Source organism: Tenrec ecaudatus, chromosome 1 (assembly GCF_050624435.1).
Source record: "Tenrec ecaudatus isolate mTenEca1 chromosome 1, mTenEca1.hap1, whole genome shotgun sequence".
In the NCBI taxonomy this organism is placed as follows: domain Eukaryota; kingdom Metazoa; phylum Chordata; class Mammalia; order Afrosoricida; family Tenrecidae; genus Tenrec; species Tenrec ecaudatus.
Window position 1 is genome coordinate 257,519,949 of NC_134530.1, and position 27,232 is coordinate 257,547,180.

Genomic DNA, 27,232 nt, shown 5'->3' on the forward strand with positions numbered 1-27,232 from the left:
CATCTGTTCTTCCCTCAGCTCACACACACGGGCTTTTTGTTTTGACGACGTGTTCTCATACTGCCTCTCACACCAACCCTTCCCTGGCTTTAAAACAGCTGTGCTCCCCTCTTGTAGAAAAGTGCACATGCGGACACAGAAAGGCTCCTAGGCTACCGGCATTGTTTTTACTGCTGGGAACCAGATCGTTAAAAAAAGAAAAAATATTTTTTGCTTCATGCTTAACCTCGGGGTTCAATGGCGCAATGAGACGTTAAGCAGGACCAGGAAGAGGTATTTCTGTGGCACTCTCTTTCCTGGCAGACCCTCCACAGAGGTAGGAAAGTGCCCACAGCATCTGAGTCTCAGCAGGTAGCACCCTTCCCTCCAAGGGAGGGGCACACCTCCCCCCTCCCCCAAGCTGGGGCAGTCCTCCATTGTCCTGTTGCTCATGGTCCTACCCAAATGTTGAACTAATCTAACATTGAGTGGGAGGCAAATGAGTCATACAAAGCAAGAAATGGTTGCCGTGTCGCTGTGGAGCTCGTGAAACCACCACCGCGAATGAGACGTCCCATTGTTCCTCTGAGAACAAACTTACAGCCCATGTAGCTGTGAGAAACACGATCCTTGAGTTTTCCCTCTCTTTTGTTTTTGGAGTCAGCCACACATGTAGGGGGATAAAGAAAGGAGGGAAAGAGTAATTGTACTGCTGTCGTGTCGGTATCCTTAAGACGTCCTCTTGGCTAACAAGAGCCTTACTCTCTGTCCACATGGGCGCAACAGCCTTGACCAGAGTGTAAGTTCAGCGCAGTCAGGTTCCTCTCTGGGAGACGCTGGGACCTTGGAGAACGGACTTCACGCATAGTTTTCTTAAAGACCGAATTCATTTGCATTATCCTTTCCTGGGACTGTGAACTGAATTTTCCTTTTTCAGCTTTATTAAAGAGATACATTTTAAAGGACACATTAGAATTGTGGAGCTAGCCTAGTGTTAAAGATGCCTTATTTTAATATCACATCTATGCATGGTCCAGGGGTCCATATCACCCAAAGTACATGCAGGACCCTCACCTACCTTTGCATCTCACTCTGTGATTTCCATACGATGTCATAGAAACAAGAACTAAAGATCCAGCATAGACTGAGCAGGAAATGTGATTATCACATGTACTTCCCAGCTCATTTTCAAATGCTGAAAGCATATTATCTTTTACCTATTACTTATTAGAAGTTTAAAATTGCCATTTTAAAATTAATTTTTGAGTACTACAGAGAAGGCTCAATAGCTGGTCTTTAAATAGCATTTAGTTTAAAGCTAGATTATCAACATTAAGTAGTGTGAGTTAGAATACTTTGGATGGCAGTGGGATTTGGGGGTAAATCCGCCTCACAACAAAGGATGGGGGAGGTTGGTAAGAGGCCTTGGCTGCTGACTGAGGTCAGCAGTTAAAACTGCCAGACTCGCTTCAAGAAAAAAAATGAGGCTTTCTGTTCCCAGAAAGGTTTACATCCTTGATCACACAAATGGTGATTCTGCTCTGTCCTTTGGGGCCACGAGGAATTAAGATCCCTTCCATGACAGTGGGTGTAGATGTATTTATTTTTCCAATTTCTCAAAACAAAACAAAAAATTAGGGGAATGCAGTCAAAATGTAGGTGTGAAGTTTATCAGTTTGTGGATTCCTAAAAAAAAAAAATCTTTTAATGAATGCAATGAAACGGAAACACTCATGTTCTCCAACAATCCAACCAACCGGTATATTACCATGCTGGGTTTAGCATTCTTCCTTCTGAAAGCCAGCACATTCCACATCTCCCTAAGAAGGTTAAAATCACAAGGTGAACATCTATCTACCTTTTAGTAAACCCCACTCTCAGTGTTCTGTTTCCCTTCAAGAATGAAGCACAAATCCTTTCCATGCCAAGGGTTGCATCACGGACATTGTGTGATCAATACGGACATTGTGATAGTGATTCCATCGCTGATTAACTTCGGTGTGGACAAGCCAGCACTTGACTTGAAAGTCTGGTCTGGCTTCTTGTGGTGAGAGCAGGGCCTTCGCCCGCTCCGCTGGCAGGGAGCGCTGGGACTGCGCCTTTCTGACCGCAGCCTGGGTACAGCCCTGCAGTTTCGTCGTGAGTAATCTGTCAGCCGAGTCTACCTCCTCTATGAAAAGGGCATTTGTCTTTTGGGGCAGTATTAAAATGGCAAGATAATGAGGCTTAGCAAGGGAAAAGAAGAGAATTAAAACTGTGTCATATATCTGGTTGTGGACTCCTTGGTTGTGAAAAGGCACACAATTAGGGAGTGGTGTGGGGCTCTAGGTGGTTCTTAGTAATGGGAATAAATGCAAACAATCACAGTGGAACCTTTATTGATAAGATGATGCAGAAAGGGGTAACTCAGTAAAAGCTGTCCATGGTTTCTGGGTTCCTTGTTGAAACACACTGTTTTCTCAATGGCTTTCTTGGCTTTTCTGTAAGGAATTTGTCCTGTATTGTCTTTTAATTCATGTCAAGATCTTAAACTTCCTCCAACATTTTTGTGTTCCTCCTTGCACACTTTTTCATTTGCGCATGTGCGGGCATGTGCGTGTATATGTGTGTGTGTGCATGTGTGTGCGGAATAGAACCTTTGTGGCTTACACTTGGAGTAAACTTTTGTTTTCTCAGACATTGCTTTTAATTTTACCAATTACAGGGTAAATAAACCATTGTGTACTTGAAAAAAAATTGGCAGAAAAGCAGAATATTTTAAAGACTCTTGCATTTCATTGCTAGTGAGATTTCCCAACTGAAGAGCCTCTGTTTTACTTTGCCTCTGGCTAACATCGAGAGATCAGTAATAAAGCTCTATGCAAATACTTTCATGTATTAAAAGAACAATATTTTGACACTCATTGACACAAGCAAAAAAATACAACACTAAATTAGTGTCTAGAAAAACAGTGAAGACATTGTTCATTCACATGAATGTGAAAAATGTTGTGTTGTATTAACAGAAAAGGCTGCTCCTTGGAACTTGACCTTTAGTACTGCCGAGATGACATTACTTATGGACGTCTGTAGGAGTAGACAACTTTCACAGTTCAAAATGAATCTTAAGCACTCATCAATCCATGTCAGACTACAGAAAAGTATGTTCCCTAACAAAGTATATGTTCCCTCTCCAGAGTCTAGCAATTTGGCTTTATTTTCCCTAAAGATGTTTTAAATGATTTTTCTGGAGTCTTATAATTTTCACATATTTTGAAAATATTACTATATTTATCATCAGCCAGTTCTTCTACTTGTAAAGTCCCATGGCACTTCAGCCAGCTTGGTGGTGGTGGTTCGTTCCTGTCGAGTTGGTGGGAACTCATAGCAACCCTGTGGACAATAGGACGAGCCACTGCCTGGTCCTGAGACCTCCGCCTAATTGATCTTCCGTTTGAGCTCCTTGATGCCGCCACTGTGTTAAAGCACGTCACTGACGGTCTTCCTCTTGAACGCTGCCTGGCTGCTTTACCAAGCACGATGTCCTCCAGGAACCGGTCTCTCCTGACACCATATCCAAAGTACGTGAGACGAAGCCTCGCCAGTTTGGGCTTCTAAGGAGCATCCTGGCTGTACTTCTTCTGCGACAGGTGTTTGAAATTCTTTTGGCAGTCCATGGTACTTCCAGTGTTCTTTCCCAGCACCATAGTTCATCTGGCATTAGATAGAGTTAAATTTTAAAACCCGTGTGTTTGTACAGTAATTGGCATTTTAAAAGCTCTCCTTTTAAATCGAGGGAATACAAGGGGTCTTTTGTTTGTTTTTATTGGTGCTTGGGTGAAAGTTTACAGAGCGCGTTTTTCTGTTCAACAAGGTAGACACGTTTTGTTTGTGAGCTTGATTGTAATTGCCCTCCGCATAAACAGCATGCTTACCTTTCCTTCTTGGGCTTCTCCTTTATCTCGTCCGTTTTTCTTGTTCATTCACATCTCCTGAACCTTCTTTTGGGGCAAACATTGCCCTTTTGGTCTCGTATGGCTGATCATTCTGAGGGGTGTGGTCTACATATGTGCTTACTTATGCTCACTTTCCAGGTCTGTCCTTTGCTTGGCTGAAAATTGAACCCTGGATGTGGGTTGAGTCCCAGGCTTGAAAGGCATCTAAGGGCTGCTGTCTTGGGCATCTATGAATCTCTATTAGACCACTCAGTCTTCTTTATCTTGGTTTTGAGTCTTATTCAACTTCTTTTCCTCCTGCTCTGTCCGGGGTTCTCTTGTCATCCCGATCCGCGAGGCACGAGCTACTTCTCCTAGTCTCCATGTAGTGGAGCTGTGGTTCTCTGGGCCCCTTAGTCCTTTGGACCAATTGTTTCCTTGAATCTTTGAAGTTCTTTGTTCATGTTTCCTCCAGACTAGGGGTCAGCAAACTTTTGAGAAAGAAGAGCCAATCCTGTTGCTCGTAACAACTTAAAAATTATTTGAGAGCCATAAATATATATATATTTACCAACAAATAAAATCACCCTTATCAATAATATGTATGCATTTTTGCCCTTTTATTTTAGAACCACACATATGTAACAAAGAGCCGCACGTGGCTCCCGAAGCATGCAAAGAGAGCTGCATCTCAGTTAAGCTATTCACAAGCCTTTAAGACCCCATTCCTACCTACCAACGTAGGCTGTAGAACATTGTCTCTGTGAACGAGATTATGCCTGTTGATTGAGTCTCTCAGGACGCTGCTCCTAAGTCCCTAAGCCCAGTGTATCATTCCCTCAAGGTGTTTGGTTAAAGCTAAGTGTTTCCGAATTTTATCCCTTATATGCGTTATAATAGCCTTGGATATATTTACTAGAGGTAAAAATACATGTGTAGCAATAACCTCTGCCAAACCTTTATATATTCACGGTGTATTCCCATTTGCTTTCCCTTATTTGTTCAGTTTACACATCTACCTGTGTATCTACTCAGAGATATTGTTTGCTGTTTCTATTGTATACAATACATTTGCCTTTGTGCATTTTGCTCTTGTGCCCCTTCTCACTGCAGATGGTCTTTTCCTTCACCCCTTTACTGTGTCTCTACTTTCCAGATAGTGATTTACCCCGTCTTCCCCTCCCATTTCTGGTAACAATTACAGAATGCTTCTTTCTGTGTCTAAAACTTTTCTTGACTCTTTATAATAATAGTCTCAAATAATAATTGTAACTTTGTAATGAACTTATTTCACTCAGCAACATGTCCTCTAGCTTCATCCATGTCATGGTGTTTCTGTGGATTTTCATTCATCTTTAGCAGTTTATATGACTTCACTGTGTATGTACCATCATTTATTTATCCATCCATCTGATGCTGGTTTTCATCTTTTTTGCCATTAATACAAAGACTCTTTTCCTGTTTATTATTTTAATAGTATGATGATATTCTTGTTAAAGTAGAGGTTGTCTCTTTATTGTTACCTTTTTGTATTGTAAAACTGATTTTATCTTATTTCACTAGGCTCAAATACTACTGTTACAATATATTTTTCTTTCTTTCTTTCCAGATACCATGCCATTCCATAGTTTAATCAAATCAAACAGTGTCGTACAATTGTTACAAGAATAAGTTTTTTAAAGTTTCTCCCTTCTTGAACACTTTGATATCAGCTCCCCCTTACCCACAACCTCCTCTGGCATACCCCACAGGAATTCTAGTTGTTATCGCTATAGATCCACCTGTCCTGGGTTTCATCTACCACAAAATGTAGAAAAACACATAGTAGAGAGTCAAGAAGGCTACCAGCAATGACAAAATACAATAGAGATAAACCCCAATATGAATAAAAAACCCAGAAAATTAAAAAAAACCAAACAGATCAAGCTCAAAATGTATCAGAAGGGAGATCAAGTGACAAAATTTTAACCATTCGAGTCAAAGTTATCATTTTAGTCCACTATAGTTGTCTCTCCAGTATTCTCTGACTGATAACGAAGTTATTCCCATCCCTTAATTAGGGTTAGAGAGAAATTACCAGAAGCTTGCCGTATTCCCTGTGTAAATCCTGTAAATGTATTTTGAGTTCCCACTGTCACCCACAGCCTTCTGCACACCAATTTAAGCTTTGATGCTATCTCCTCCTTCCGATTTGGATTTTATAATTTACAATCCTGGGATCACAGATGTTGGTGCTCTTTGTCCACGTGGGCTTAGTTGATATCTCACTTAGATGACTGCTTGTTTCAAAACAAGTCTTTAAGACCCCAGATGCTATTATTTCTGATAGCCAGTCATCCTCTGATTTCTTTCCCCCACTTTGTGATAGCATCCATATCTGCTGTGTTCTCTTCATGAGGGTGATTTATGAACGGGGTCATAAATCTTAGATTGGACCTAGGATTAGGTGCAAGTCCAAAATCTAGCCCCGAATTTGTTTTTTATCTGTCTTTTGTTCACCTTAGAGACATCCTTAAAATTTATGGTAGAGAATCTTATCAGTCATCACCCTGGAGCATAAGGACATTCTGTTTATAGTGTCATTGATTTGCTCATGGTACAAATTTTAAAACACTATTGAGAGAGGCTGATTGAACAAGTGTTGGCAAACTACATATCACAATACATAGAGTGTTCACTTGTACAGAATACATCCTTATGTGACTGTACATTATTTTTACAAACAACTCAAATTTGCAATAATATTCACTGACAATGTCAGACACAGGTCTGTCCAGATAATACATACCTTAATATAGTGAGTAGGGCATTAAAATATTAAATAAATGCTAGTCTGTCTGCTAACTACTTTTCTTAAATTTTACCCCCTTTCTATCTGTGTTACCAAGGATATTGTAAACTTCACATCTAGGAAAAATCATGATAACAGAAATATTACAATTGTAGATAAGAACAAGTGAATAAGAATCATTTGACCCCTCAGAAAAGTAAACTTTATGTACTGTTGATATAGGCCTAATTTTAAATTTAGCCACCTAAAATTGGATGGACGTGATGCTCACCTTCCCAACATGATTGCTGAAGACAAAGTGGGTGCATGAGCAAATGTGGTGAAGAAAGCTGATGAGGCCCGGCTATCAAAAGATATAGGGTCTTAAGGGCTTGAAGATAAACAAGCAGCCATAAACAGAAGCAACAAAGCCCACATGGAAGAAGCACACCTGCCTGTGTGATCATGAAGTATCAATAGGATCAGGTACCAGGCTTCAAAGAACAAAAAATCATATAGCTGTGAATGAGGGTGAGTGCAGAATAGAGACCCAAAGCCTATCTGTGGGCAACTGGACATCTCCTTATGGAAGGGTCACGGTGAGGAGATAAGCCAATCAGGGTGCAGTATAGCACCAATGAAGCATACAACTCTCTTCTAGTTCTTTAATGCTTCGTTCCCCCCACCCCGACCCCACTATCATGATCCCAATTCTACTTGAAAAATCCGGCTAAACCAAAGGATGTACACTGGTATAGATAAGAGCTGGAAACACAGGTGTCCAGGACAGATAAACCCTTCAAGACCAATATGAGAGTAGGGGAAGGGTAAGGTGGGAGAGAAAGGGGGAACTGATCACAATGATCTATCTATAACCCCCTCCCTGGGGGACAGACAGCAGAAAAGAAAAAAACATGTCCACCCCCCCAAAAAAAAAATTAGATGAATGATTTACTCTAATTTTATTCTATTTTATTTTTTTAATCTTTTTATTGGGAACTTGTACAATTCTTACAATCTATACATGCATCCATTGTATCAAGCACCTTTGTACATTTGTTGCCATCATCACTCTCAAAACATTTGTTTCCTACTTGAGCCCTTAATATCAGCTCCTTTTTCTCCCTCCCTCCCCGCTCCCCCTTCCCTCATGAACCCTTGATAATTTAGAAATTATTCTTATTTTGTCATATCTTACACTGACCGATGCCTCCCTTCACCCACTTTTCTGTTGTCCATCCCCCAGGGAGGAGGTTTTATGTAGATCCTTGTAATTGGTTCTCCCTTTCCACCCCACCTTTTCTTCGCCCTCCAGGTATCGCCACTCTCATCACTGGTCCTGAAGGAGTCATCTGTCTTGGATTTCCTGTGTTTCCAGTTCCTATCTGTGCCAATGTGCATCCTCTGATCTAGCCAGATTTGTAAGATAGAATTGGGATCATGATAGTGGGGGGAGGAAACATTTAAGAACTAGAGGAAAGTTTTATGTTCCATCGTTACTACCCTGTACCCTGACTGGTTCATCTCCTCCCTGAGACCCTGAGAGGGTGTCCAGTTGCCTACAGATGGGCTTTGGGTCTCCATTCTACACTTCCCCTCATTTACAATGATATGATGTTTTTGTTCTTTAATGTCTGATACCTGATCCCTTTGACACTGTATTCACACAGGCTGGTGTGCTTCTTCCATGTGGGCCTTGTTGCTTCTGAGCTAGATGGCTGCTTGTTTATTTTCAAGCCTTTAAGACCCCAGATGCTATATTTTTTTATAGCGGGGCACCATCAGCTTTCTTCACCACATTTGCTTTTGCACACATTTGTCTTCAGCAATCGTATCAGAAAGGTGAGCACACAATATGATTTTTTGTTCTTTAATGTCTGATACCTGGTCCCTTCTACACCTCCTGGTCACACAGGCTGGTGTGCTTCTTCCATGTGGGCTTCGATGCTTCTGGACTAGATGTCTGCTTTTTTACCTTCAAGCCCAGACACTGAGTATGAGTCCTTTAAACTGAAGATCTCAGTGTTGTGAACTGATATATTCTAAAGGGAAAGATTTAAATGAGTCAAAATGAATGCGTTGAGGGGTCCTCAGACTTTCTAGTTCCAAAGTTGACACCTCTGCTCACTGCTGTCTCCACAGTAGTTATGGGAAATCATCGCATACTTAAGAGATTTTTCAGACACTCTTCTTCTCCTCTGGCCTGAGTTTAGGGTCTCCTCCTCTGTGCTCCTGCTGATCATTTCGCATCAGTGTTTATCCCTAAAGCCTGGCCTAATCTTTGGTTACTGGTTGGGTGTAGAGCTGGCTGTCTTTCCTCCTTGATGCTGAGGTCATAATGCTTGGTATTAACTGCTCGTGAATTCCTTGATGGTGCAGATGGTTGAGTACTGACTGCACTGTTAACCAGAGAGTTGGAAGTTTGAACCCACCCAGATGTGCCTGGGAAATAGACCCCGCCAATTTGCTTCCAAAGTAGCCCACCCTGAGAACCTTGTGGAGCAGTTCGGCTTTGTACACAAAATGTCACTGAGTCAAAATCCCCCAAAGGCAACTAACGGCAACAGCACGGCCTCTTTAGCACTGAATACAGGGTCCCCTGTACGACTGGCTCTACAGACTTACAGGCTGACTAAAGGTCAGTGTGTCTTGTTCGGGGCTCAGCTGTTCTCCTCTGAGTATGCTGCCACAACTCAAGCACATTCAAATGCAAAGAGATTTCTCGTGAGAAGCGTGGCTGCTTCAGAGAACGTGGGAGGTCACAAATGCTGTCTTCTGTCTGTCTCTCCCTCATTCCTCCTAGGGCAGCATCATCTCTCTGTTCTTGCTCTCGTGCCCGAAGAGCTCCCCTCATGGCCTGCTCCACAGTGAAACTCCCAGAGTGGCCTGCGCTGACCCAGTGCAGCATCTTACAGCTGCAGTGCTCAGCACTATCCCTGTGTCTCTCACTGAAGGCCTTGGTGAGGATCTGATTAGCCCAACATCTATGCTAATGAGGTATCAAGGGAAACCCCAGGAAGTAGCCACTTGGTTGGTGTATGTAACTGCGTTGATTCACCTTCAACAATAGCTGTGGGCTGGAGTAATTTTTCTTAGGAGGGAGGTTTTAGAAAGGAAATTGAAAGTCTTGTCTTCTGACTACGACCAGGCATAGTTTCAGAAGTTCTTTCTTAAATCCCATGCTAGGTGTTTAGGGCTGTGTGACCCTGTGGACAGTGTTCATTAGGCAGGTATCAGTTCATTAGGCAGGTATCAGGCCCACCTGGTTTTTCTCTTCTCTACCTAGTATAGTTCCAGACTGCCACAGTGCCTTGGGTGTGGCCGGCACCAAATTAATATTTATTCCCTGATCAAGTAGGTCCCCTAGCCCACAGAACTGTAGGAGACTCCCCACGGCCATCGTGTGTAACAGAGTTTCTTTAGGAAATACCTCTTATTATAGTGCAATTGAAAGAATGCTAGAAAATGAGTCAATGTTCTCCTGCTGGCACTGCCCAATTAGGAGTGTGTGACTTTAGAGGACTCCTATTTCAATTGCTTCATCTTTGAAATGAGCTTAATTGAACTAGATCATCTCTGAGGCCCCTTCCAGCTATAAAATTCTACGGCTGTGACTAACAGAATCAGGAGTAAATTCACCCCACCCAGGGAACCCCTCCCCATGCCTTATATGGGTGCAAGCGATTCATCAGGAAGACAAACTCGATTCTCCCAGGCACCAAGAACTCTACATCAAGCCGCATAATCATGACTGTCATCATCTTGGTAACTAATAGTTCTTGAGTATGTATTATGTCGCAAGCACTGGTCCAAGCACTTTACATATATTAACTAAGCTAATCCTGAAGACAACCCTATGAGGTAGGGACTGTTATTATTCTCATTTTACGGATAATAACACCAAGGCACTGGAATATTAAGTCACTTGACAGAAGATACACAGGAAGTAGTACGGACCATCTAAAATCATATCGTCTGACTTGAAGCCTACACTGCGGTTCGGCAAAAGTTCTCACCATGAGGTTTCAGACCACCAGCAGCAGCATCACCTGGCAAGCTTGTTAGAAATGAAGATCCTTGGGCCCCACCCCAGGCCGACTCTATCAGAAACTCTGGCACAAGAGAGAGTCAGCAATCTGTGTCTGACATTCCAGATATTTCTAAGGGAAACTGAAATTTGAGAACCTCTGCCTTCGTTTCAACATACCCATAATTGCCTCTCAACGTATTTGCTCCTCAGATCGTCCAATTGAGGAAAAGGGTGTGTGGCATGACTGTCCGTTTATATATGAATGAGGCTGGTATTCAAATGTCAAATGATCATAAATTAGGAGATAGTTGTACAGCGTTTCGCTCGCTCTCCTAGTTGTCATCACTGATGAGCTCATCGCCCCAGAGAAAGTCAGGAGTTAGCAACAATTACCAAGAGGGAAGGGAGGGGAGTTTCCCCCCAGTTGTACTGTAGAGAAGATGAGGGGTCCCAGCAGGATCGCCTGACAACTTGAACAAATAAGATTAGTGTAGTGCGTCACAGAGCCAGGTAGACAGGAGGCCTTCCTTAGCATGAAGTGAACTTCTTAGAGCAGTACTAATAGGGTAGCTGTGAATCATGGGGACCACTGGGCACTGGAAATGTGACGACTCTGAAAGTAAGAAGTATTCTAAGTGCAAAATGCACACTGGATTTTGAAAATATAGAACATAAAAGGAATGCAAAATATATCTTTACCAATATTTTATGTGACTTTGTATAGTGAAATATGTGTGGAGTGAAATGATACTACTTATTTTCGGTTAAATAAAGTATATTAAAATTAGCATCACCTTTTATGTTTTTTAACCTACTGTGCAGATTAGGGAATCCTGGTAGAGTAGTGGGTTACAAGTTGGGCTGCAAACTATAAGGTCAGCAGTTTGAAACCACCAGCTACTCCTCAGGAGAAAGATGCAGCTTTCTATTCCCATAACGATTTAGAGTGTCACAGACTCATGGGGGCAGTTCTACTATTATAGTCACTATGAGTCAGAATTGACTCCGTGGTAGTGAGTTTAAAGTTTATTTTGGATATTTAAAAAATATAAGATCATGTTTGCAGCTATCAAATAGAATTATTTATACTAATCTTGTAAATCCTACCAGCATCTACCTTAATGCATGTATTCTGGCATGCACAGTTTTTTATTTACTGGTAACAATGGTTACAAACACTGAAACTGAGAGATAAATTGCAAGGCTAGTACCAGGAGCCAAGAAGTGGCCAAGATATTGGATTCCAAAGGTCCAAGTCACAGCACCGGGCAGAATCAGGTGGTCAGAACAGGCTGGAAGGATACAGTCAATCGAAAGACCAGAGCTGGCTTCCCAGAAACAGGTTTAGGCAGCAGGGCCAGGAACCTTGAGCAAGGAGACTGACAATCAAGTGATTATGAAGGTAAAGAAACTTCCTGCTGCGTCCTCAGAGCTTTGATATTGTTCCTGCTGAGCCAGGAACTACTTCTACAATGGCTTACCTGGGTCTGTGAGTGGGAGCGAGTAATTGGAGACACCTGGCTGAGGTAGGTGGCTGGGTGTGCCCCAGGAAACAACCACTTCTGGTAAGAATGTTCTGACAGTAATGATGGGACCTGAAAGTGAGTTCCCATATTTCAAGTGTTCCTCTGTGAGTTATTTTTTTTCCCTCCTATGGGGGGACTTCAAAAAGTTTGTGGGAAAATTCCATTATCTTTTCATTTCACTTTTCCTCAAGCTTTCTGAAGCCTCCCTAGTCTGCACCTAGTTGTATATTATTGCACAATGTCGAGGGCAGGGCTTTACAGTAAAACTACGGACTGAAACAATCATGCTTATTTTATAGAAAAATATAGCCATCCCACTGCTGCTATTTCTCCAACCCAGGGTAATTCGATGGTAGACTGTTTCTAATTATGCCTGCCACAGCCCCTCCCATGACCGTTTGCAGTGTGCTTTTACCATTCTTCCGATAGATAAGTAAAGTCTGTTCATTTTACATTGGATTTCGGCTGATCCTATAACCATGAATGTGCAGAGCGAGAAACATAGGGTACCTTTTATGCCTAGGCTTTATGAAACTGAGTTTATACTGTGGCTTCCTTAATGGAAGCAGCTACCGTGGGAAGAATCTTGGGTTGGATAAGTGAATGATGGAAGACCAAGCGAAGGAGAATGCTACGTGCAGAACTGAGGTACCCCAACATCAACGTCTCAGATCAGTGGGGGAGGCCACCTTGGCTCCCATAGCCAAGGGGTAAAGATGAGCCATCTTCACTAAGCCCTACCCAAATCCCTGGCTTGCAGAATCATGAGTAGCAAAAAGGCGTATGATATCAAGTTTGGAGATAGTATATTTAGCAGTACCTGTAATGTGAAACATCCCATATTTCTGCATGCATTTTTCTTTAACATTATTTCATGCATTATTTACCATGACAACATGTCACAAGTGTACACATCGTTACTTAAAATAATTATTTTTTTTATTTTCTCAGAATAAACTGCTAAGCAGAATATCCAGCAAGTTATGCAAGGTTAATCCTCATTTTTTAGATACTATACTATGAAAATGAAGAGATATTTCACTGTGAAATGTCTAAGTAAAGACATCCTACTCAACCACCTCTCCTATAAAGCCTTTAGAAACCTTTAAGTAAAAGAATAAAATATAGAGAAAAGTAATGCATCATCCTCATTGTAACAATGAAGTGGCCATTGCATGAAACCTTAAGAACTTGAGGCACATACCATGAAATATAAGGGCAGGATGGTGGCAGAAACATCAATACAGGTTATAGAAATTTCGCAAGTTAATTCTCAGTTCTGAAGGGCCCACAAATTATGTAACACAAAGAGAAAATTTCCTTTTAGAGACCCTGATCTAGACTGCAGAATAGCAAGGATGATGGTACTGAAAGAATAAATTTTTAAAATCATTTTATTGGGGGCTCATTACAATTCTTATCACAATCCATACATACATCCATTGTGTTGAGCAAATTTGTACATTTGTTGCCATCATCATTCTCAAAACATTTGCTTTCTACTTGCGCCCTTGATATCAGCTTCTCACTTTCCCCCTCCCTCCTGGCTCCCTCCTCCGCCATTTACCCCTTGATAATTTACAAATCATTATAATTTTGTCATATCTTACACTGTCTGACGTTTCCCTTCACCCACTCTTCTGTTGCCCATCTCCCAGGGAGGAGGTTATATGTAGATCTTTTTTTTTTAAACATTTTATTAGGGGCTCATACAACTCTTATCACAATCCATACATATACATACATCAATTGTATAAAGCACATCTGTACATTCTTTGCCCTAATTCTTTTCTCTTTTTTTCCTCCTCTTTTCTTTTTTTACATTTTATTAGGGGCTCATACAACTCAGATCTTTGTAATCAGTTCCACCTTTCTACCCCACCTCCCTTCACCCTTCAGGTATCACCACTCTCACCACTGGTCCTAAAGGGGTCATCTGTCCTGGATTCCCTGTGTTTCCAGTTCCATTTTGTACCAGTGTACATCCTCCAGTCCAGCCAGATTTGTAAGATAGAATTGGGATCATGATAGTGGGGTGAGGAAGCACTTAAGAACTAGAGGAAAGTTGTGTGTTCCATCGTTGCTCACCTGCACCCTGACTGGCTCGTCTCTTCCCTTCAACCCTTCAGTAAGGGGGTGTCCAGTTGCCTACACATGGGCTTTGAATCTCCACTCTTACAATGATATGATTTTATGTTCTTTGATGCTTGATACCTGATCTCTTCGACACCTCATGGTCACACAGGATAGTGTGCTTCTTCCATGTGGATTTTGTTGCTTCTGAGCTAGATGGCCGCTTGTATATCTTCAAGCCTTTAAGACCCCAGATGCTATATCTTTTGATAGCCAGTCACCATCAGCTTTCAAGAAGAATGAATTTTATTGTCTGCAGATTAACCTCCTGAGAGACATTATGAAAGAGGAGGAGAAGTGATATTGCCCATGGTTCTATGACTTATTTGATAGTCAGTGAACCCCACTGACTAATCAAATGGTAAAAGCTGAGGGCAGCCATGGAATCGATATTGTGAATTTGATGAGAGGTCTTTGAGAGAAGGCTGAATTGAAGTTGCAGACTACATTCCGTTTGCTTCTTTGCTTCTCTTCATATGACTCTTCAAATAGGCAGCCACATTCGCATCTTAATAATTAGAAAGGCACTGTGTAAGATTCTAAGGAGATGAGAAGGGAAAGTTGTACAAGAGGGGGGGAAAGCATAAGCAAAACAGACAGGCAGCACATATCATGAGAAGCATTATTAAAATAAATACATAGCTGGAGCTCAAATAATTAGTCTTCATTGATTCAAAGATAATAAAGGCAGCATGTTTTCATTCAGTTGGTGTGCCACAAGGAAAGAGTGGACGTTCCAATCTATGAACTTTTTGCTTTTGTCTTTGTCTTTCTGGGTGGGGGGGAACACATCCATGCCCATTTATTTCTATAGTGTCTATGATGATTATGATGTTACAACAGCAGTGTTGAATAGTTGTGAAATAAAGCATGTGGCTTAGATGCCTAAAATGTTTACTATGTAGCCTTTTAAGAGAATTTGTTGACCCCTAACTTAAATATCAGAAAGAGATTTAAAAAAACAAACAAACAAGCCATCAGTAATCAGAAAAGATACGGAAACAAGCAAGCTGATCAAATCATTGCAGAAATTGAAGGCAATTACTGAAAAAAGACTAAAGTAAATGCTATTGAAAAAAATCTGGTCGGAGGAAGAAAGCACATAAAATGATATGGAAAAGACTGATTAGATAGGCAAAGATATATAGAGAATATACGCGATACAACAAATGTATAAGTGGTATACCTTTAAAAGAAAAAGCATAGAAGTATAGTCGAAGAAGAATAAGTAAATAACTTTTCAAAGTAACATTTTTTTTAGAAAGTACACAATGCAATAAGGTTCCAATTTGTCCATTTCTATACAAGTTTTTCAATGAGATTACTTGTAGTTTTGACAGTGTGTCAGTATGCTCACTAACTGTATCTGGCTGATGCATTTTCACTACTTTAATTTCCCCGCCTTCATCCTTTCTCTTCTCATCTTCACCTTGTTAACCTTTTGGTCTCATATAGACTTTTGTTGGGAGCAGCATCTTACCGTGTTTGGTAAAAGTTTACATGGCCAATTATTTCCCTTTCAACAATTCGTACACAAATAGTTTCACGGCATTATTTTGTCAACCCTGCAATGTGTCAGCAGTCTTCCCATTTTTAAAAATCATTTTATTGGGGGCTCTTGCAGCTCTTCTAACATTCCCATACATCAATTATATCAAGAATAGTTGTACATATGTTGCCATCATCATTTTCTGAACATTTACTTTTTATTTGAGCCCTTGATATCAGGTTCTCTTTTTTCCCTTCCTCCCTCCCACCCTTGTGACCACTTGATAAATTATATTATTATTGTTTTCATATCTTACACCAACTGCTGTCTCCCTTCACCCACATTTCTGTTATTCACTGCCCCCCTGGGGGGATTATGCATCAATCATTGTAATTGGGTTCTCGGTCCTCCCTTCCTCCCCTCCAACTTCTCTCTACACTCCTGGTATCATGGTTACTCCCATCTCTGTTCCTGAGTGTTGTATCTGACCTGGATGCACTGTGTCCTGAGTTCTTATCTGTACCAGTGTACATGTTCCAGTCTAGCCAGAACTGAAAGACAAGACTAGAGTCATGATAGTGGGGGGCGAGGAAACCTCAAAGAACCAGAGGAATATTGTGTGTTTCATCGGTGCTATACTGCCCCCTGGTTGACCCATCCCTTCCTTGTGACCCTTCTGTGAGGGGATGTCCTATTGTCTAGAGATGGGTTTGGAGTCTCTGCTCCAACCACCCTCATTCTCAACAATATGGATTTTGTTTTGTTTGGGGTCTTCTGGTGCCTGTTATTTGATTCCATCGACACCTCATGATCATACCTGCAGGTGTGCTTCTTCCATGTGGCTTGTTGCTTCTCTGCTAGATGGCCGCTTGTTTAACTTCAATCCTTTAAGAACCCAGATGCTATATCTTTTGATAGCTGGGCACCATCAGCTCTCTTCATCACATTTGCTTATGCACCCTCTTTTGTCTTCAGCGATCACGTTGGGAAGGTGAGCATCACAGAATGCAAAGTTGTTAGAACAAAGTTTTCTTGTGTTGAGGGAGGGCTTGAGCAGAGGCCCAAAGTCTGTCCACTACTTCAGTGTATTTCCATATTAATATATGTACATAGGCCAATACTTCTATTACTATGGATCAATGTATTTACATATGTGCACAACTATGTTTATACCTCTATCCATAGCTTTGCTTCCTAGATCTTTCCTTTACCTTCCTCCTGCTCCACCATCATGCTTACCTTTCTTCTGTCTCTTAGTAATTCCTCTCAGCTAGATTGCTGTTGCTCAGCTAGATTGCTGTTGCCCCCAGGATCTCTACATCCTTCTTGTGTTGATTTTAATACCCTAGTTGTTCCCCTGTCTAGGGCTTTGTTTGCTCACCACTCCTTTCTCTCGCCTGCCCTGCCCCCCCTCCCCCGAACCCACATGTCCCTCTAGAACCTTCAATCCTGTTACTTTCTCCTTGGACTTGCTTCTTATGCCTATCTCATATTGATAGGCAAAACAACAATAACAGAGATGAGACAAAACAAAAAGAAAGCAAAAGTTGGAATAAAAAGAGAAAAAACAAAAAAGGGGGTGGGGTAGGGAAACTAGCCGAAACAACAAAAAAAAACATAGAGAATTCCTGGTCTGTCTGCTGACCTTTATGGCTATTTCCTCACTGGTCCTGGGGGCTTCTGGGAACTGCCCTGCCTCCTAGCCTGAGATCTGTTGGGGGGTTCCTCAGGGGAGTTGTGTCTGCTTTGTTTGTTGTTGTTGTTTTTGCAGTCTCCCCATTTCTAACTTGTCTTCCCATTTCCATCCAGCCGGTTCCCTGCCCTTGCTTTCCTTCTTCTCTTTGATTTTGGACAAATATTGCCTGTTTGATCTCATATAGATAGTTTTTTTATGCTCTCATTCATTGGTTGTCTAAGTAGCCTTTTGGTTCCATAACTTTATATCTTTAAGATGTCTGAAGGACTCTTAATAGGAGGGATTCCTATCCCACAGTATGAGCAATAGTGATACATTGGGAGGATCACAGACTCTATTTTAGTTTTATTTTCTTTATATATAGTTAAATTGGATAATTTGATACACTATCTGAGAGTAGAAATGAGTCTCCCAGACTGACCTTTAACCTACCTATGTAGATTCCACAAAGCACTCACACCTGACCTAGCACACAGCTACTGGAAGTCCTGGCCCAAACGGAAAGTACCAGGCCCATCACAAAAGCAGCTACTCACCAACACTTATGGATGAAATGTAAAAGAACGAGTCCGTGCTTGGCATCTTTTCTGTGAATTTTAAATTTCCAGTTGCTCAAGTCCTAATGCTTTTTTTCTAGAATTATTTCACAGACTTTCTCCCCTGAAATAGAGTCCTGTTTCTAAATCACTACTTTTTGATGACCGAAGGACAGAAAGCACAGAAGCACTAGGCTAAAAAAGTGCCCGTCAAATAAATGTGGTTAAACATAACCTTGATTAACACATCTTGTTATTCATGGATGACAGCTCAGTTAATCAGTGCTTGTGGCTGGATACTGAACCGGAGGTTAATAGTGAAGTGGAAGCAATTGTAGCATTGAGGTTGTTAAGACAAACACATATCACACCCCAAAAGGCATGCGCGGAATCAGGTGTTGGTAGTTGGCTGCGCTGATGTACTTTGGGTGTTCTCCTTCACTGGCCCAGCTCTGAACGGCCCCCAAGCCAGGAAAGGGGACTGGAATGACCTGCCATGGCGGTCTGCTGCTCCACCACCATGTTGGTCATTTGAATAGCGGAATAGTCCTTGTGGGAGAAAGCTATGTATGTTTGAAATGTTAAATTAAAGTTTTATTTGGTTCTTATGCTTGGATTTGTGGATTAGATAGATCGTATGACTTACATCGACAGGTCCCTATTTAACTAGTACTTCACTCATCCAATGTTGCTATGAATTAGCATCAATTCTTTTTTTTTTTACTGTTAAATAACTGTTTTACTGGTGTGTGGGGGTTTTACAGGAAAACCAGAAAACCTGCTAGACAAATTCTAAAAGAGCTGTAACACTGAATTAGCATCAATTCTCTGGCAGCAGATTTGGTGTGGGTATGCCCATCTAGACTTGCTGCACCTTTAAATGGAAGTGTATGGAGGCAGAGTTCCCTTAAATTTAATTTGCCTCCAAAGCAAAATGCATGCGAGAGATTATTTGAAACTGCACTGTTTTTTGACATTAAGGAATGTTTTCATGCTGAAGAATCTCAACCCTTGGTATAGTTCTTAACTGACTTCCTTTTCTCCCTGTGGGATGGATGAAAAGCAAGGGAGACTTTTTTTTTTCTTTTTCATTTGCACTGGTGACCAGGTCAGGACTGAAAGTGAGTAAGATGAGGAAACATGTAAGTCAATCATAATCATAAGAGACTGCTCAAAGAATGTAGGAAGACAAAGAGACGCTTAAAACATGTAACCTCAAAATTGTTTCTGTAAGTCAGAAGCCAAAGCCAGGTGGTGATTTTATCCGAGACTGTGGCCTGGCTGTGTCATGGGTCATGTGGTTCCGTCTGTGAACAGGAAGGTGAGAGCTGGTGAACTTTTGCCTCAGTTGTGCCATCCATCAGAGAATAAATGGACCGGATCAACGTGTGCAGCTGTATACAGAGGTGACTCGCCAGGACCTCTCACACTGCAGCCTTTGTGTCCTGGACATGATCTAGCATCACAATGGGATACACTCGGCCGTGGCTGGGTGGCAAATTACTAACCCATTATCACGCCAGAGCACCAAATCACTTCTCTTCTCACGCAGAATGTCACCTGTTCATCATTGACCAGTCAGTGACCATTCCGCATACTCAGTGGAGAGTCACACAAAGCCCCTTTTCTCCATGAAAGCCAGTAAACTATGCAGTAATAACAAATATAAGTCTAGAGTTGTATATTCTTTCCCTTCCCATTCCCAGACTGGAGTCTGCTCCAGTATGAACTTCACAGGAAATGCCTAGAAATTGATAGGTCAGAGGCCACAGATAGTCTGATGGAAAAGAGCAGCGTCGTAGCACTCACTCTTGTGAAAGTGAGAAGCTCCTCCATCCCAGATGCCACCAGAGGAAGCAAAACAAGCACAGGGAACTTGTGGCCAGTGTTTAAAACTCACCCGCCGCGAACCAGTAAGCACCGCGTCTCCTTTTGTTTATAGCCAGCTCTTGCTTTCTTTTTCACCTGACAACTAATATGATTATTATTTGAGGCTCCTTGAGCACAACCAATTGCTTCAAACGCTATAAAATAATCTGAGAGGTCCTGAAAGATCTATTGGAAATGTTATTTTTAGAAGAGAAATTTCAGTGAAATGCATTGAAATGTATTTACCTTGTTACATCTAATCCCCTGGAAAAATATTCTTGTAGAAATTCTTGCCAGAAGCACAATTTCATTTTTCCTAAATATATTTAAAGTATTTGATGAAAGCTAAAATGTGTATGTATGTATGTGTGTGTACACACACACACATGCTTTCACACACACCCGATTTGAATAGTAGGGTTAGCTTAGGTGGGAAAGATTGGTGCCTTGATGGGAAAGCACAGGTTCGAGCCCAGGGAAGGCTGGCCCTGGGTTACCAGGGCAACCATGTGAGATGGTATGGATCCATGCCAGTGACTAGGTTGGAACAGTTGCGCTGAATCTAGAGGGAGAGGTTAGAGAGAGAATAGCAGACTGAAGGACTGCATGTTCAAAGACAGACTGGTCACAGAACAGAGCAAGCTGTTCCCTCACAGGCCTCTGCTAGTACATGTATTAACAAACCATCTTTCTGAAGAGCTTCAACGGCTAATAGTTCACGTTCTTTCAACTGCCATCTCCTGAGCTGGGCACGGGATCTGACTTCAGCCCCACACAGCCTCTCAATCAGGGTGTCTAGCAGCTCTGGCCTCAGGGAGCCACACTGCTACTGAATGCCCCTTCTGCTGACAGGATTATCCCCATACAGAGAGTACTCGGCATTTTGTGCCTTTTTAAAATCGATCGAGCTCTTTGTTATCATTAATATACACTCAATTATTGGTATGTATGAAAGTTATATCCTATACAACTGTAATGAACACTGAATTAGCAAATGCTGAATTATAGCTTCTAGGGGAAATATGGTATTATAGAGTTTCTCAGCCACTGTTCGCATTCAGCCAATCAATATAAAACCTTGTTTCATATCTGTTTTTGTTTAGGGAGCCCTTGTTTAATATAGATTTTTGATTCATTAACATGAACTATATTTACTAACATTCAAGCTTCTGCACCACACATTTTCTCTAAAAGGCTTACCAGAACCTTCTAACATTTCGGGACCTTCTAGCATTTGGGAGCCATTCTAATCCTTGAAAGTACCACCAGAAAGCACCAAACTATGGAAAACATAGCGTTAAGTAAGCCATGGAAAGGCCATAGAAGGCTGAGAACTGAAGCAAGGCGGCAGAGTGTCTCTTTGCTCAGTCTCAGCTGAGAAGGTGAAGGTTGGGCAAGTCGGCGTTTTCACTTCTCTGCATTTGTGTGTGTGTGTGTGTGTGTGTGTGTGTGTGTAAGCAAGAGGTTTAGATACAAGAGCAATTGTACATTAAGAAAACATCCCCACCCAGTCCAGTCCAGGGCCATAAGTCGGATATTAGCCTATATGTCCGCTACCAATCTATAAAGTCCTCTTCAGACTCATGAAACACATGCAATGATGCCGAACGCAGAATGATCACAAGTCAGTGGGTAGAAAGTCTGGGTCCAGTGGCGTTGTAAGCATCTCAGCGCTGGCAGGGGTCTCTTTGTGGCTTCTCTGGCTTCAGAGGTCTGGTTGCATCCATGTGGCTTGTCCGGCTCAGGGCACTAAAGTAGTTCCAGGTGTCTTGTCAGCTGCTATGTCTCCCAGGGAGTCCACTTCTCTGCATTTGTCTAGGAATGTTTGCCACCAAAGTGCCAGTGTTGATTTGGGGGGTTATAGGTAAACTTTAGGAAATAGACAGATTCTCAACAACAGAATTCATGAATAATGAAGCTCAATTGTAATAAGTATAAAATGTTAAAGTAATGTGTCTATATTTATTAACCATGATCTCTGATTGATCACAAAATACTATGGCTGATATTTCAGTCATATAAAGTTATCCCGTACCCAAAATTCTTTCGTCATCAGTTAACTGACATGAAACTGTTACCACTGAGCCACTCTGTCTGCCTCATCTCTTCTTTCCCACGGCCTTTTAATTGACTCTGACTCTTAACAATCCAGACAGCCTCATCTTTTTCCTTAAGAATGGCTGGTGGACTTGAACCACTGACCTTGTAATTAGCAGCTCCAAAAGCCTTGGTGATTCTACAGGTTAGGCAGTCGCAGCTACCTGCAAGGTTGGTGGTTCAAACCCATCAGCCACTCTGGGAGAGAAAAATGAGGCTGTCTGCTCCCATAAAGATGTACAGACTTGGAAACCCTGTATAGAGTTGCTATAAATCAGAAATGACTCAAAGCAGTGGGTTAATAGGTTTGAGAATAAAATCTGCCTAAAAATAATGGCTCTTGTTTTTCTAGATAGTTCTTCTATCTATAAACTGAAGGATAATTCCAAAACACATTGAAACTGTTTTTCTTCTCAAAGGATAAGAAATTATGTCCCGCAGACTGTTCTCAGTGTAATTTCCTACCTACCTAAGTGAAATCTACGTAGTAAGTGAAAAGTAGATTCCTGGGGCACTTCGTTCATGTACTGAACAGAAGGGTGAATAGGAGGATGGTGGCAATGACTGCACAGCATGGAGATTGTCACCCATGTCACGTTCTAAAATGTTTAATTGGCAAGTGTTTTCCTATGTCTGTTTCACCACAGTAGATAAATAAACGTCAGTCAATCCTAAGACATGTTCTCCTGAACGAGAACCTCTATTACAGCTGTGACTCAGAAATCTATACTAAGAAGCGCCCCATGTAGTTTTGATGCACAGAACAGTTTGAAAACTGATACAGTTGGGATACTGGATTAATTCACCGTCTAGCTGTGTATGTTCAAAATGTGCATTTGGTAACATTGTATGTCCAAAGTAGTCACTTACTATGACTTCACTTTGCCTTCTCCTGACCCTTTTCCCCCCGCTGTAGGCTATGTGGCTGATGTTACAGAACGATGAGCCAGAGGACTTTGTCATTGCCACCGGGGAAGTCCACAGTGTCCGGGAATTTGTAGAGAAATCATTTCTGCACATTGGAAAAACCATTGTGTGAGTATGGCCAAGACAGATTTATGGTTCTTCAGCAGACTTGTGCAGGCTGGTTTCTGTGGCGAGTTTGGAGGTATGCCTGTTATCCTGCCTTGATGTTATTTTTTGCCTTGACTCTCTGATAAAGGAACCGAGGGGGTTTCTATAGGGAATAGGAACTTTGTTCTTCGCTACAACCAACATCAACTTTACACCACATGTTTCTCACCATGTCTTTTGCTGTGATTTTACGATGATTACTCTTCCTTTTACTGGTGAAATTTTGAGATCAATGTTATAGTGTTAAGCAATCCTTTTTAACACTTGATCTTTTTTTAAGTTAAAAAAAAAATCCTCAAAGTTCTAAGGAAAAAAGTTTCAGATCCATCCCAGAGAATCTTCTTTTTCGCATACCTGTTGACCTGATGCCCTGTCACCCTGAAAACTTCTTGTGTGGTTGCTACCCCCCAAAAATGTCATTCTCTTACGCAACCACACAAGACAGCCATCAAAAGCAAGGAATTCATGTTGATAAACTGCTACCACTACTCCTTGGCTCTCCTTTGAGCTCTGTCAGCTGAACCAAACGATCCCTTTTATAACCACGCGCTGCATTTACTCGCCATTATTCTAGACATGTTGAGATTTGACCTGGAATATTTGAAAGATTTGCGGTGGGTACTTTGTTCTAAACTGAAGAGTCTTCTTTAAAACATGAGAAGGGACTTCCACTTCTAAACATGATGGTGTGGCAGAAACCAGACCTTCACCTTCTCGCTTAACAAACTAGAAAATTAAGCAAATCGTATACTCCTCTGTGGACAGCAGGCAGTGTTGGCCTGTGATCCTTTGGAGAGAGAACACAGCTCAGGGGAGCTCGGCAGTCACCCAGGCTTCCTTCACGGAGCACGTCCTCACCTGTGTGCCGGACAGGGAGAGCCAGGCAGAGGACAGCTGCCTGTCTGCGGGGAAGAGGCAGAGAGCCGAGTTCAAGGTGAAGCAACTTCTGGAAAAAATGTGATCCACAAGGAAAAAGTGACTCAGACACTTGCATGGGGTCCTCTTGAGTCTGCAAAATGCTGAAATGGAGGGTATAAGGGGAAATGCCACAAATGTGAAGAAGGAACCACGTGGGAACTAGGAACTGAATGATTTTTAGAACTCACCCAAGACCGGAATGCATTCTGTTTCCAGCCAGCCATAATGAAGAGGGCTTGGTTATTCGAGAAAGTTCAGAACAGATTCCCAAAGGCCTCTGGAATAAGGTAGCTCTTAGGTTAAAGACTACATTTTAGAGTTAGGCCAACATCATCGGAAGGAAAGCCTCAGAAAGATCAGACTGGACACAACGGCCTGCCATTCAGAGCTGTGGACGTCCTTCAAAGGGCGATAATGAAATCGCCGCACGCTGAAACACTGTTGGTATTATTCAGTAGTCAGTCAACAATTAGTAGACTAAATGTAGTTGCGATTGTGTGCATACTCACAGTGAATTGTTTTACGTATCTCACTGACCTGGGTGATAATGAAAACCATTCTAACATATGAGGGGGCTTCAAAAAGTTTGTGGGAAACGAAATGAAAAGCTGTGGAATTTTCTATGACTTTTTGAAAACTCCGCATGTGTGTGATTAGCGTTCCAGCAGATTGAGCGGCTAGGGCAGTCGAAGGAGGCGCAGATGAAAGAGCGCATGATGGCTTTTTGTTATTGTTGTTTCCTTCAAAGTTGGTGGAAATGATGAAACCGCAGATCGAACAGGTGTATAAGCCCCAACCCGAGTAAACAAACATAAAGAAAATCACACCAGGACACAACCGGTCAAATGACTGAAGGTACACGGTAAACATGATTTGAAATGCAGCCAGGGTGGGCAATGGGGAATAAATAAAGCATGCACAGAGAAAAACCAATATAAGAGCATTTCTTGACAGAAGCTATGTAAGGCAGAAAACAGTGAAACCACACCTTCACACTGTTGAGAGAAATGATATAAAATAGAGCTGAATTAGAGATTGTTTTCAGACAAGCAAAAGCTGAGAGGATTTCTTGCTGGGAAATGTTCGGCAGAAAGCAAACGATGCCAGTTAAAAACTTGGATTTATGCAAAGAAACGAAGCACAAGGGAAATGGCTGCTGTGGTGTGAAATTTAAAAAGTGTTTTCTGCACTTTAAAATTTCCTTAATATTAAGTTTCTGTAAATTAACTATTTACAGCGAAAGTAATGACAAGATACCATAGAGTTTCTAATATAAACAAGTAAGACGTGTGACAACAGCAGTAAAAACACGGGGGGAATGGAAGGATGTCAGCATTATGTTGTTGTAAGAGTCTAGCATTAAATGGGAATCGGCATGAAATCAAATGGAGATAAGCTGCATTCAGTTAAAGTTCACACTAAACATAAATTCTAGAAAAACCACGCAAAACAAAACAAAAACAGAAGTATCATAGTAGGCCAATCACAGAGGTAAAGTGAGATCTGAAATAAATCAAGCAGGAAAGGGAGGGGGGATGAGCAAATGACCGATGGAACAGCTAGAAAACACATAGTCAGTATGCTGACATTTCCCTTATTTGTTAAAGTTTTAGATATTTAAAAAGGGAGATATCAGATGGGATCTTTTGAAAAGCAATATACTGTCTAGATTGTAAAAGTAAGAAGATGGCAGAAGTAATCATGCAAAAACTAATTATAAGAAGCAATGTTGATTTGCTATGTTGATTTGCGACAAAGGACCCTGTATACTCAAACATAAGCGGACCCAGATATCAGCCAAGGCACTTAGTTTTACCACAAACCTGCATTAAAAATGTGCTGAAAAACTCAACTTCTCCTCGAGTATATATGGTAAACTTCAGAACTTATAGGGAATGTGTAAGTGTGTTTATGAGGACAAAGGGGTAATTTCATCATGATGGCATGCAATGTTTAATATGAGAGGGCTTTTAAAATACACAGAAAAATTCCTTGTCTTTCAATTTAATTTTTTCATGAATTTTGTTAGTGACCTCACACATGTACATGTACATGAAGTTACAATAACTTCAAAACACAGCCGAGGAAAGAAATAGACAAATACATTGTTAGAGTTGGAAACGTCAACATGACTCTCAGTAACTGGTAGAACCGAGAATCAGCCTACTGGACACGAATTGGCGTTTATAGAACATACAAACTCACATCCAGCCACAGCAAAATCTGCATTTCTGTGGCGCACTCAGGAACCATTCACCCAGATAGATCATATCCTGTGCCGTAAAATGTCTTTAGAAATCTTCAGAGTAGAACTCATAGCAGCATGTTTTGTGACTAAAGGATATTAAATTATAAATCGATAACAGAAAATTATCCAAAATGCTAATGAGAAGCTAAAGAAAAACACACCAGGGAAATCAATCCTATAAAACACCAAACTCACTGACATCAAGTCAATTCTGACTCCCGGTGACCCTGTGGGACAGGGTAGAACTCCCACTGTTTATTTCATAGACTCTAACTCTTTATCACCTCTTATAGTCCCTATTTATGCTATTTCAAATGTATTTCCAATGAATAAGCTGGTCTGATACAATTCTGCTATCGGATCTCTAGCATTGTTTCTCTCTCCAACGTCTTAGTCTCCAACTATCAATCCTTCTGTGTATCCAACTTTCACATTCCAATCTCCAGTAATTGTCAGTGCATTTTGATTGCTTGTTTGATTTCATATGGCAGAAACTGGTTAAAAAAAAAAGTTTAGTGGCTTCACCTTTGGCCATAGTGGTTGGCGCCAACATTTGAATAATAGAATATTTTCCTACCATTGGCAGACTTATACCTCAGGATAGATTCTGAAATGTTCTTACCATGATGTGTATGCCACCATTCCACCTCATAGGATTGATTCAAAATGGTTGATGCCAATCCATGCTAGCTCATTAGTGCCTAGGATATTAATCTCTGTGTATTATCTTTCCTTTTTATGATTTCCAGTTTTTCTAGATTTATACTTTATGCATTTCACATTTTTATTACCAGTTGATGTTCACAGCTGTTTCTGCTCATTTTGAGTTATACCACATCAGCCCATGAAAGTTCTGGAAACTACTCCGAACGTGGTCATCTCTCTCCCCATCTCCTTCTGAGTGTCTGCCAGCTTGCTGGACGCATGCTCCACTGCTGTTCATAAGGCTTGCA

General features: G+C 41.4%; 1 protein-coding gene and 1 non-coding gene across 2 annotated transcripts in view; one reads left to right on the forward strand and one right to left on the reverse strand.

The window, feature by feature from the left end:
* GMDS (GDP-mannose 4,6-dehydratase) overlaps positions 1–27,232 on the forward strand; it is a 685,335-nt gene that overhangs the window by 496,924 nt on the left and 161,179 nt on the right. The window contains exon 8 of the mRNA XM_075531631.1: positions 22,956–23,074. Coding sequence (XP_075387746.1) covers positions 22,956–23,074 — 119 coding nt within the window. The remainder of the gene's footprint in view (positions 1–22,955; positions 23,075–27,232) is intronic.
* On the reverse strand, positions 18,825–18,885 carry LOC142438312 (U7 small nuclear RNA). The gene has a single exon (XR_012782711.1). It is a non-coding gene; the product is annotated as a U7 small nuclear RNA (small nuclear RNA).